Source organism: Eutrigla gurnardus (genome assembly GCF_963514095.1).
Source record: "Eutrigla gurnardus genome assembly, chromosome: 4".
In the NCBI taxonomy this organism is placed as follows: domain Eukaryota; kingdom Metazoa; phylum Chordata; class Actinopteri; order Perciformes; family Triglidae; genus Eutrigla; species Eutrigla gurnardus.
This window is the reverse complement of record NC_139918.1, coordinates 2,800,092-2,813,069: the sequence shown is the minus strand read 5'-3', so window position 1 is coordinate 2,813,069 and position 12,978 is coordinate 2,800,092. Positions and strand designations below refer to the sequence as shown.

At 41.3% G+C, this 12,978-nt stretch overlaps 1 protein-coding gene across 50 annotated transcripts in view; it reads right to left on the bottom strand.

Moving 5' to 3' along the window:
- asph (aspartate beta-hydroxylase) overlaps positions 1-12,978 on the bottom strand; it is a 36,298-nt gene that overhangs the window by 13,200 nt on the left and 10,120 nt on the right. For 48 of the 50 annotated variants that reach the window (XM_084008448.1, XM_084008454.1, XM_084008447.1 and 45 more), the window contains exons 3-6: positions 12,570-12,614; positions 10,892-10,960; positions 1,475-1,564; positions 550-630 (exon numbers count right to left, since the gene is read on the bottom strand). In XM_084008448.1, coding sequence (XP_083864574.1) covers positions 550-630; positions 1,475-1,564; positions 10,892-10,960; positions 12,570-12,614 — 285 coding nt within the window. The remainder of the gene's footprint in view (positions 1-549; positions 631-1,474; positions 1,565-10,891; positions 10,961-12,569; positions 12,615-12,978) is intronic. The other 2 variants (XM_084008438.1, XM_084008452.1) reach the window with 2 other exon arrangements.

Below are 12,978 nucleotides of genomic sequence, written 5' to 3'. Positions count from 1 at the left end.
GCTGGTTTACCACAACTGGAGGAACCCAAAATAAACTATTTAGCTGTGATTTGATAGCAATAAAACAGTTTGTTTGACCAGTGGGAGTGCTCTGTACCAAGCACAAGCACGGAACACCGCCTGCCTGCGTGGACGGGACGTATAATCGTCAGGCCGTTCCGCTCATTGTCGCTCAGTGCTCAACTCAGATTGCATCCCAATATCGAGACGTTCTGGGTCTTGGGCATACAGGCTTGGGCACACTTCAGACTTGTGGGGTGAACGGTACCAGACCGAAGTGGAGCAGGTAATAGGGCGACACTCACGTACGCTCACATGCTCTGATGCAGAGGCAGAGTGTTCAATATGTGCAGACGTGACTCAAGGCAGTAAAGCTGCAGTCATGTTCTCTCAGGCATCTAGTCCCGTCTTTGCAGAGCATGCATGACAGAACGTCCAAGCTTTAATCTGATGTAACTAGACATTCAAATGTAAAACATCTAATGCCTCTCCATAAATGGAGGCCATTATATATGGCGGCATTATTGTCACATAAAAACATTAAGGCACCTGGTGGGGGTGCAGAAGTGTCCTCTGCTCCAGCAGCTTCGATCACATCTTCCACAGGGACAGGTTCAGGCTCGATCACAGCTGAGGATAGACCAGACGATGTGTGAGAGTCAATCATATCATGCAAATGCAAACTGTTGGGTTTGAAAATGAAGAAAGAAAGCAGAAAAAAATACACACTTACACAATTACATGGTCCACTGCCACACTTGATGTATTGATGAATACACTAATTCCATTCATTGCAGCAGAATATACTCTTGGTTCAGGTTTTTGTGCTTTCATTTTCTGTTCATTTTATTGTGCTTTCATTTTATTGTGCTTTGCACTCATCTAACCCTAGCCAAAAGGACAACTTGTTAAGCACACATGTAACTTATAAACAGTGATTGCTGCTTTCCATCCATTTTGCATGCTGGCTCACAGTTAGAGGCATGCTGGTAACCTTTACAAGAGTGGAGCCATTAATGTCAGTGACAAATGAGATGATGCTTTCCTCCAATGATGTCACAGTCTATGCATTAAGTTGTCTTTTTTCTGTCCTTGCCCCACCTGCATACTAGTCTTAGAAGTAGTAGTAGTAGAAGAACATGACCACACAGAAGACCATAAAAAACAGCCTAAAAACTGTCTGTGTGTGATATTTAAAAGTTGTGTTACTCTAAACAAAACAGGCCATTCACAAGTAAAACAAGTAACAAAAGGTGGAGGTTTAAGGTGGAGCTGACATGATATTCCCAGAGTATCCATGAGAGTATTGTGAACATTTCTCTAGCTCTGAGGGTTTGATGGCTGATATTATTGGTTTGAAATGGGTTGGTAGTAGCTGACGCTTCACACGTCATACTTTGTTTTACAGGAAAAAGAACCTATGAGGTTAGATTATGGTCACAGCAGTGAAGTGTATAATGGACATGTGTGCTACCTTCTGGTCTCAGTTCAGCTTCTGGAACGTCCACTGGGGCGGCAGCTTGTTCACTACGGGATGTGACGACGACAGCCTTCTCCTTCAGCCCTACATGAGATGAATGCAAACGTTGCTGGCAGGAAACATGTGGATATGTGCATTATAGACACAGGGTATGTACATGTGGACACTGAGCCCTTGATCATAAAGAGAGAAGTCACACCCTTAATAATAAATTAGTAGGAGGTGAGACAAATTATTTTCTTGATCCCGTTTGAATTGTGCATTAACTATGAATTATAGGTTTGTCAATTTAAAAGATTTTATACAATCAATTAAGTCTCATTTTGTAGTACCAGACAAAATACAGAATTGTTAAGCCTTTCCAGCCAAAAGTGACTTCTTTCTCTGAACCTACGATGCCTGTACCAGGATGCAACATTACTCACTAACAGCAGGTCTTCTCCGGTGTTCCACCTAATTCTGTGACCCATAACATTCTGTGACCACAGAGGACACTGGATGCACATTTTATCTATGTCGGTTATCAAAAACAGACGTGAAGAAGAGTGGATGTGCTTGACTGTTAATCTGGATCACCTTTCTGTTATTTGGATCCTCCTCAGGATTGTAATTTTGTTCTGCATGAGAACTTTATTTAGTGAACGTATTTGTTGCTGTGGAAATCAGGACAAGTAGATCTTCTTTTCTTCTAGCTCTGTATGGATGGAGTGAGTTTGATCCACTCTTTGCAACAGTGGCCTTTGCCATAGAGATGGAGTTCACACAAAACTAAATGACAAACCTATGACAAAGTGAGACTTTCTAGACTGGAAAAATGATCTTTTAATTGACAAAGAGTGTAATTCATGGTAAAATCCAATGGGGTCATACTTATTCTGAAATGAGGGCTGCGGTCAAAAAGTCAAATTAATTCCTAAAATCTTTTCCTAACATCTTTGACCTCAATCTCAGGGGGAAACACCACGAAGGCCAAGGAAATATGAGATGGAGAACTCATCAGGATTGAGGGAAAGACAGCCGCGGTGCTCAGAGAATCTAACTGCACTTTCACTAAGCTACGTCATCATAATGTGACGGCTGCTGATTGACGTGGGTCTGCAGTAGCGAGGGTCATTTGTTCCGTTAGGAACCTTCCTCAGAGAAAAAGACTTTGGACCGCAGCAGAGGTCCTATGGGGGACGCAGGTTCAATAGACTTAGATCTATTGAAAAACATCAGCCCACATTAATGGATGTCATACACGTTTAGTCAGTAAAGCTGGACAATGCATGATCATGTATGTGATGTATTGTACATGAACCTTGTGCAGCAAATAAGCTCATCATACAACACTGGTAACATTCACATGAATCAACATTTCCTATTAAACGGATGAAAAGGCTTTCTTTTGCTGACCGACTGAACTTTGAACGGGTATCTCAGGGAAACAATCTTGTCCTAATGCTGTGTCTTAAGCTGACAAACTGGTGTTACTTTTGACAAGTGATTTTTATTTTGGAATTGAACCGTTATTAATGCAAAGTGTGACAAAATGATTTGTGTTATGCCAAGGCAAATTGACACTGTTGTCTATTCTTCCCAACATGCATCCGAATGAATTGGCTTCATGTCAGAAAAGAGTCACTTACAGGGATTCAGAAACTTTATTGACTCAAGAAAATAACATTTCTGATAGTGGAACACAAATCTATCTCTATTTATTTATGAAAACTCACATTGTGTGATGATTTAGCAACAGTTCAGAGAGATGATTAGATTCTAATGTTCCAGCACAGTCTCATGGCAGGTGGTGAAAAGTCACATCATGGAATCTATCCATCCATATCTATATGAAGTGGACACATGAATTAAACACGTACATGTGATTATGTAACGTGCAATGCATCCAACTGAAATAAAATACATTTAAAAGGCGTGCTGTCCAACAGTCGTGTCCATGTACACAAATCAGAACAAACCATTCTTGTGACTATTTCATTAACTGTTGTGAGACTGTGTTGAATGTTTCCAAATGTAGTTAAACCATGAACACTACATCACACTTAGTATGAACATGTTGACGAGTATGGCTCAATGCCGGTTCTGCAAAAAACGTTTTCCATTCCTCCCATCTTTCCCAATAACCTCTTTCCGAACAATGAAGAGGGACCAAATCTAGATCAGTGATTCTTACCTGGGTCGTTCAAAACAAAGAAGTGGAGGAAATTCCCAGCAGAAAACATTGTTTTCTCTCTCTCTCTCTCTCTAAGCATGGACATAGAAGTAGCTAGCTATATCCTAAAACTATAACGACGCATCATGTATTAGATTTACCAAATCTACCAAGCCTGAAAATGACTCGTTTCTGCAACCTCTCATTTGTTGGGTTAAAAGCCTCAACTACACCTTCTGTTTTAAGTTCATGAACTAAGATTCAGACGTGATGAATGAGTGGTATGCATCACAGCGCTTTCTGAGGGGAGGGTGGACCAGCTGGTAAAACTCCATGTAAACACAGGCCAAATAGGGCTGGGTATCGTTTAAATATTGAATCTTAATTAAATCTCAAATCTTAATTAAATCTTGAATTACATCACTGATGGGGTGCCAGAGTTTAAGTGTAGTTACCAAAATGCCAATTTTAAATGCATCACTTTTTGCTCTCGTCTTCATTTATAAAAAGGATAAAACCAAGATTATGAATGGGACATTTAAATGCAAGTTTCAGCACTTACCCTCCCCCACCCCGACAGTGAAATGGCTTCTTATGGGATCAAAACATTCCTCTGAAACCTTAACATGCTAATTCATTTCCTGTCTTTTCGGTCAGATTTCTCTCCTTTACTTCCCTTTCTTTTTTGTTGAGACTCTTTGCCTCTCCCCTCGACTCCCTCCGGTGGATTCTTTCCCTCCCCATCCACCCTTTTCTCTGACTGGTCTCCTTTCCTTGATTTTGTATCCCCTTCCTTCTCATCCACTTGTTTTGCCTTTTCTTTCCTTAGTTTCTCCAGGGCCGTCTCAATCTCTTCTTTCTCCATCTTCTCCTCTTCCTCTCGCAGCCTGGTGGCCACTCTTTCCTTCACTTTGGCTGTTATTTCCTTCCTCCCTAGTTCCAGCTCCTTCTCTTCCTCCTCTTTGGCCAGCAGCAGTCTGACCTCCGCCAGTGCCAGCTTGGCGAGCTTCTTGGCCTCCACACGTTCATGGATGATGGCCAGCTGCTGCTTCAGAGCCTCCCGAAGCTTCCAGCCCACATCTTTGGTTGGGGAGGTTTCTGGGATGGATGAGCAACAACACTGTTTGGTGTTTCACCACTTGTTAAAAAGAGGTTTTAATAGGGCAATGAGCGTGCTCAAACTCACTCTGTTATTGGACATGACCACACGTCAGACAGGCATGTATGGACCAATCAGAACCACAGACCGCGTGCATGCCATACTCCTCTTACTGTGTCCTGCAGGCAGTGTAGACCACACTGGTATGTCTTATTCAGTTTAATGAGGATTTACCAGGTACTCAATAAAATCCACGTTAAACCAGAGTAGTGTACTAATCCAGCACTGCATCAGGCCAAACATCAAGCCCCTCTATAAAGTCAAGCATAAGGTTGCAATTTCGTCAACTAATTACACAATAAAAAGCGTACTATTTTAGCAATCTTCTCTGATCTTAGACCAACATTCAACTGGATCACAGCAAGTTAGGAGTAGTTGAAACATCAACCATTAGTGCAGCCCACACTGGAACAACACAGCTGCATGCAAGTGGCTGTGTGCGATACCTTTCTTAGCTCCTCTCCTGGCTGACTCTCCGGGTTCATCTGATGTTGCACACAAACAAGACTACAGTTACACTGGGCTCGTATACGGCTCATACATCTGTGGTGGTTACACACCATGACGTGACCAGTCCGTTAACTCATTGGTTATTCCTGCTGTCCGATGCACAAGTCATTCACACAGCTCCAATATCAAGTCCACTTGAGCAGCCATGATGGTTGAGGACCGACGTGTAGTCTGTCACATCTGTGGCCATGACGAGACTTTATCATCGTACCGACACGATATACTGAAGTCTGAAGGAGGTATTGAGAGAATGCAGCCCGTTGTCAATGACAGCTATGCTGAGTGTGAAAGGGTCTCCAGTAGTAAAGTGGAAAAGGTTGTGTGTTTTAGAGGTGAAAAACACACGTTTTCAGTTCTAATAACTGATGTCACACCAAAAGACAAATTCCAAAAAATGTTTCTATGGCGATGACCAACTCAAGTGTTAGGTTGAAAAGCTAAAGCCAGCAGCCCAGCTAAGCTGCTCTCAATCCTGCCAGATACTTAGTTTCTCTGGTTCCTGCTTTGTCCCTCTCTCCGTCTGAACCTAGACACTGGGAGTATTGGTGGGACTGGAAACCCAGTAAAAATACACAAAACCATTACTCCCGACACTAGCTAAGTCATAGATGAGTCTCTTATGCAAACTAGCACTGTAAGTTGTAAATGTTGCTGGAAACCTTTCATCTACAGAGACTATTATATCTACTACTAATGCAAAAAAAACAAACAGGAAGAATTTCACTGTTATGCCATAGGAGATTCAAATAATGACCTTTTTTCTGATCACCAACCTCTCTTCATTTGCTGCATCCTTTCTTGCACGGCTACTCCGAGCACTTCGATTTGAGAATCTTACAACTTTTCAGAAAATGTAGAAAATAGAGGAGTAGGGCGTTTGTTTTGGCTGCGTTTGTCTATCATGAACTTTATTTGTCAGACGGACACTGAATGTTGCTGGTGAGTTTTGTGCTTTCATCAGCATATGGAACAAATGCAGGGGGAGATGCTGTCCATGTTTATCGAACAGTGGTTGGAGTAGTGAAAGTAGTGAAACCAGCTGTCATCCAACATTCATAACAGCCATTATATTCAGCATAAACCTGTTGGCACTGGAACACACCCCCTGTCATAACAACCCCAACAACACACCTGCAGTGGGTGTGAGCCGTCAAAGCTAAAGCAGCGATCAGTAGATTCAAGGGTTTTTAATCAAACATGCATCACATGACTCAGCCCTTCGTGACACATGTTTCTACCCGTGCAAAGTCACGAACCTGAAGCTCATCCAAGCTGATTTTCAAAAATCATTGGTCATTATTACCATTGATTGAGAGAGAGAGAGAGAGAGAGAGAGAGAGAGAGAGAGAGAGAGAGAGAGAGAGAGAGAGAGAGAGAGAGAGAGAGAGAGAGAGACTTTCAAACATGATGGTTTTGAGAGTATATCGCTTCCCCTGGCACACCAAGCCCAAGGATTCTTCAATGGCTGACATGAAATCCCAGCGGAGGACTCTGATACTGTAAGGACTAGGATCCTTCAACTTCTACAGAGGGCTGAGTGCTTTGTTTGAAGTACATGTTTGTATCAACCTTGCCCTGATTAGGAAACGGGGTGAATATGATAGTAAATGTTATTTCACCTTCACAGTCAAAAAAATCCGTTTCTGAACAAATTAGAGGTGAGAAATATCTCATTAAGGCTCGTGTATTAAGGCTTTATTTTGGAATGGAATGCTAAATCGATATTCCTAGAAATTGAAATGTACTGAATTATTGTCTGAACACCTGTACTTGTTCTGTCCACCGTCACACTTAGTTGGCAGGTCAGTGTGTCTGTGAAGGAGTCTCGTCTCTGGAGGACCTGCCCTACTTTTAGAAACGCCATGGTCTGACATTCTGATAGCGTCCTGATGGCAATGCATTCTGGGTACATTTACACCTTCATTATTGTATATTTACTTATCCAGATACAGAAACAGATCACATGTTATTGCCAGGTAGGAATGCTCTCCAAGACTAACCAACAGCCTTAAACTCTCGTTTTGGAGAGTACAAATGTGTGCTTATAATCCAGGAGCCCAGACTAAATGTTAAGGATCGATCTTCATGGCATGCATCAACAGGAAAAGAAAAAAAGAGAAATGGAAAACCGAGCAGCTGTCAGAGTGCAAATTATCTTTGCATTTTGTGGCGTTTTGTTTGGTTTGTACAAAAATGTAAAAAACTGTTTGAGAGGACTTCTAAAAGTGTTCCTGAGGAGCATGTCCATATGCCAGCAGCACAGGCATCAACATGACGGCTTCCAAAGATTTCTGCCGATACAGCTTGTTTGTCGAGTATTCCAGTCGGTGAAACCCCGGATGGGTGGGGCCCCAACTGGAGAAACTGGAGATATTCATATCCAAATCTACTGGCTGGGTTAGGTCGCCAAAATTTGCCAAAGTTAACAGAGAAAATACGTAGGAAGAGTTTTCCTCGACAATAGCTTGTTGCATGTTGAAGTCCTCTGGTTGAAAACAAGTGCATTCAAGGATAATTGGGTTGCTACAGTTGTCCGGAGGCTATTGGTTATGCAGGCCGACTATGATGATCTTCTGCCCCTGACTTCCATCATCATTCGCTCCTCTTTTACCGAACCCTCCCTCATCTTCTTCTTCTTCCTCGTCGTCCTCCGGCGCCTCCACAAATCCTCCTAAAGCACTGTGCTCCTCCTCTTCGTCCTCCAGGGACTCCAGGGGGTTTATCAGACCATACAGGAAAGTGAAGAAACCGTTTAACCAATCAGAGCTGCCCTCCTCCACTTCTTCTAACCAATCCAGAACCTCGGATTCTCCCTGACCATCGCCCTCACTGGCCAGGCCTACGCAAACAAGAGGGGAGGTAGTGGTGGTGGTGGGATGGAGGGGAAAGTTTGGGAGCATAACATGTGCAGGTGAGATGGAACAGTGGGGGAGAGGAAGCGGAAGAAACTAATGTAAAAGACAGCGAGAGAGAAAGGTGGAATCAGATGGAGAAAAAGATGCAATGAAAGGAGGGTTAAGAGCAGAGGAGGGAAGGAAACAAGAGGAGAAGGTCAGAGCAGTTTTAAGCGTATGTTAGGCAGTGAGGTACTACTAAGGCTTTATCATAAGAAGCTGGAGTCTGGCTGTCTACACAGGAGATCCAAAAAAATCACCGGAGCCAATATTTGAGTTCTCTGCTGACTCAATATATGCTGGGCAATATATCAATACATTTTCAATATTATGATATGATATTTTCTGAACAGACCAGACTATTCTAGCTGTTCTGTCAATTCCCTTACCCACGTAGTATCTATGGAATATCAATTAAGCCAATAAAACACACACGCACACACGCACGCACAAGAAATCCTGCAATGAAATAAATACACCTGTATTTATTTCATAATGCCGCATTTATTTTTTTAATATTGGCTTAAATGACTGTCCAAATATATACACATTAATGATGATTATTTATCGACAATTAATATTTTGTAAAAGGCAACCTTCCAATAATGATGCAATATGAGCTCATTTGGTTTCCTCCATATGGCCCAGCCCTACTCTGCACCTAAACATGGGACAGTTCAGCTCTCACTCATGTGGAGACAGCCTGAGAATCATAGACACAAGTTAAGACAGAGACGCAGCTACATGCCGCTCAATACACATCGATTCTGGTGGAAAGGACAGATTTGTCAGCAAACAGTGGGACATGTTTAACTGTTAAGAGTATTCTGGTGACGCTTAAGTAAAAAATATATATATATTTTTAAACTATTTTAAAAAGGGAAACTGGTATTTCAACCTGGACGTTATTCCCCATGTTTGTCCCCATTTCCCCAGACAGGATCAACTGAAAGGTAAAGAATATAATATGCTATCTCTGTAGGCCCGTCAGTGGCAGAAACACTCACACTAGCCATTTGATCTGTACTGCGCCTCGGCACAATGTGCTTGTGCATGATCTGTACCATGCACACCTCTTTAATTGATTTGCCTCGGGTGCACTGTGGAGTGGGCAAGACTGTTTTTAATGCCATGCTAGCTAGAACGATTGACTTGCGCTAGCCATAGTATAAGCGAACTCGGCAACTAGAAGAACTGAATGAAATTTCTTGAAAACGTCTCCAGACGTCTCGAACACACCGGCTCACTTGGAAAATAGGTCTTATGTCCAAAATTCTGAACTATCCCTTTAAGAGTAAAACCCTTTTCAACATGAGTCTGACAACAAAATAAGTAAATATCTTTAATACATGCTTGGATAGGCCGGTATCGGTATCGGTCGATACTAAAAGCTACAATATCGGTATCGGATCGGTAGTGCAAAAAGCTGGATCGGGACAGCCCTAGTAGCCGCCGTCTGCAGCATTCTGTCTCAAGACTGGACCGATTCAAAAAATCTCCCCATTAGTCACTTAGACATAAAAATATGAGAAAATAGGGTCCAGGTTGAAGTGTGTGCTGAAAATGTTTCAATGATAAATTACTGTGCACTGGAGGGCTAAATTTGTGTCAGCCATGTAAGTGCTTTTTAATAAATGGCTCCTATGATTCTATGAAAGGCAATTAAAAGATGCTCAGACGCAGAGAGACTGACAGACACACAGTAAGGGTGAGAACAAGAGGACACAAAGGGGAGATTCAAAAGAAAAGAAAGTTGACGTTTTTAAACAGTCAAGCACATTTGGATAGGGATGGTTGCAAAGCAAAGTTATGGATGATGGATTGCTAGTGGGATAGAAAAGAACCACCTTTCCCAGGATGAACTTTGGTGACAGATCAGAAAACAAACCAACTGATTGTCATGTCTATATAAGTTGAGGTTTTTTGAGGTTCTATGGAGGACGCTGTGTCATGCCAAGTTTGACAGAACCCTCTGCAAACAAATCAAATCTAGTGTTCATAATTCAGCATGTTTGGTCATTACACTGACATATAGGAATAAATAAATAATTGAAGCCGATCCCATTTAAAATCATGCATCATGCAGCAGACATCACATAGGGAATAACAGACCTGATGACAACTGGGAACTACACTATGTTATCAATCTCCCAGCTGACTTGAATGCTTTGAGCTTCACACAGCAGAAATGTTCCAAAAGATAAACCGCCACAACACAAATAAGGGTGTCGTCTTAACAATACCAAAGCAGAAAAGCAGAACATTTCCTTTGTAATGTATTGTATTGTAACATGAGTTTGTTATAGCCCATATGCGAAGCACTTACTTTACTCTAATTTAAATCACAACCTAGTTATGAAAAAACAAACATTTAGACTTATTAAGCTCTTAAGTGGTGCGGTGTGGAGCTCAGCTTTTCTGCCGTTTTCAGTGTTGAGATTATCTCTATGGTAACCAACAGCTATATGTCTGTCAGTCATGCAAAATAAACCCAAATTGCCATTTAATGTAATTAACAAAAACACACAAAACACACTTCAGTGACCTGCAGAAAGGCAATCATATGGGAACCATGTGCCTCGTCACCAATAATGCAGTGGATATTTTCAGTGTTGTCAGTGGAGACATCTGTTTTCCTTTATGCAAGTCACTGAAAGCAAACACTAAAAGTGTAAATTAAGGATAAATCAACTTGCCGAGCAGAACTTTAGCATCCTCGACATCAAAATCACCATCGCCATCTGTATCGTATGCCACCAGTTTACCTACAGCAGTAACAAACACATATGGACTTATTGCTCGTTCTCGAAGGAACTCCAAAGACACACTGATAACTGGACATTTACATGCATCATGCAACTCAGACAGACACTTAAAGACATGCGCCAAGCTTTTTATATTCCATCTCTCATCAAGTGTTTTCAGATCTTTCAAAAAATAAATCAATGTTCCTTTCACAGTCCATTTAAATGGGCAGGTTGACCCAGGTCACAATCAGATAAAAGCTTGGCGAATCCTTTAAATGCGAGATAATATGGGAGACTAAGAGCTAACTAGCTAGTTTGCTAATTCTACGGCTTTAAAAAAGGACCATACCAGGCTAATTCTGACTTGTCTCCATTAGCAGAGGTTTCTCCCGTCTTCAACACATCTTGTGTGCATCAGTTTATCAGTGTTTACTTTATTAGAGCTCAGCCTCCCTGTTTCAACCGTTGACTGCCCTTCATGGTGTAACAACACTCTGGAGACTGTTGAGTTCACTCTGGGTGTAGGGAACTCAACCTTGTGAAAATCACTGTTGTTTATTTAATCTAAAATGACTGTGTTACTCTGTTAAAAGCCATTTAAAAGTCTACGTCAATATCAAATCCTGTCTGCGTCCGAAGCTAGAAGCAGGTTCTGGGTTCGCTTGTTGTTGTCTGGCTGCTTCCAGTTTGGCCGGGTGGAGCTAGCCGGTAATATCAAGAGAGTCATTTCGGCGTATGCCGACCTCGATAACAAGCACACTTTCTCGGCACAAAGTTCATTGGCACAAGTTCTCCGACTGGCTCTGATTGGACCAACAAGCTAGATAACAAGCTTTTATAGCACCACTTAATGTTGGTTTACAATCCGCAATTCAATGTAGAGAAGAAGATACTGGTCAGAGAACAACGTCCCAACACTCCCAGTATGAATATGAGGAAGACGTACTGGGAGACTGTTGAGTCGTATCAGTACAAGCCTGAAATAGACACAAGTCTGAGGTCGAACTTTCAGCCAATCATTGACCTCCTTTATACTTTGATTGAGCTGTCAATCACAACAGAGCAAGGACTGTTGAGCCGAATGTTTTTATGCCTGGAAAAATAGTTCCTTACAAGAACTGAATATCTAACTGGAATTTGAGCCAGAAGGAGGATTTTAACGACAAGGTGACTATAACTAAACATTTTCAGCTACATTCTGTCATGTTTATTGAATCAATATTGGTGTTCATACCGATGTCAGCGCTGGACAAAGACATGTAGTAACACTGGTATGGTCCTTTAATGTTGCACTTGGTACAGAAAGTGAGAGTTGTCATGAGACAATACCAATGTTGTTTCCTACGGTGTGATCATAGTGTGGATGAAGCATTAAATCCTTACATTTTGTCTGTGTCTCTATGCATCGTAACGTCACTACTTAACTTATTTCAATATTTCACTTTGGTTATGAGAGTCTTTTATTTACAATTTTTTTTTTTACTTCATTAATGGCTAGACACATAAAATGTGTGTATTGGGTTCTATTGTTTTAGGGCACTATGAAGAGTGTGTAAGGAAGGGAGGAAACAATAACCACACAAGATTACAAACATGAATTATTATATCAAGAAATATGCCTTTTTACCTTGCAAGGCCTCAGACAGGTTAATTTGAAAGCCCTTAGCCTTGTCTGCATGCAAACACAAAACGTACATGTTGGAACAATAGCTTCATTAAGAAATAACACAAGATATTCATAATTCACACAAATAATTGAGTACTACACAGACAGGTATGTTCAGTATTAATCCTTAAGGGTGCAGATTAGTGACAGAAAGTAAAACTGTTATGAAAGGCATCAGACATGCATCAATGAGTGAAGACATTGTTAAAGGGTTGAAGTATACATTTTGTCCACATGCCACAGAGATGACAATGTTTATGTATTTTGAGTCAAATGTATGTTGTTCATGAAATGGTACTAGAATTGATGTAACCCTCTTATAGAGTTCAACAATTATATTCAGAATCAAGGATTTTCATAAATCAGCTAA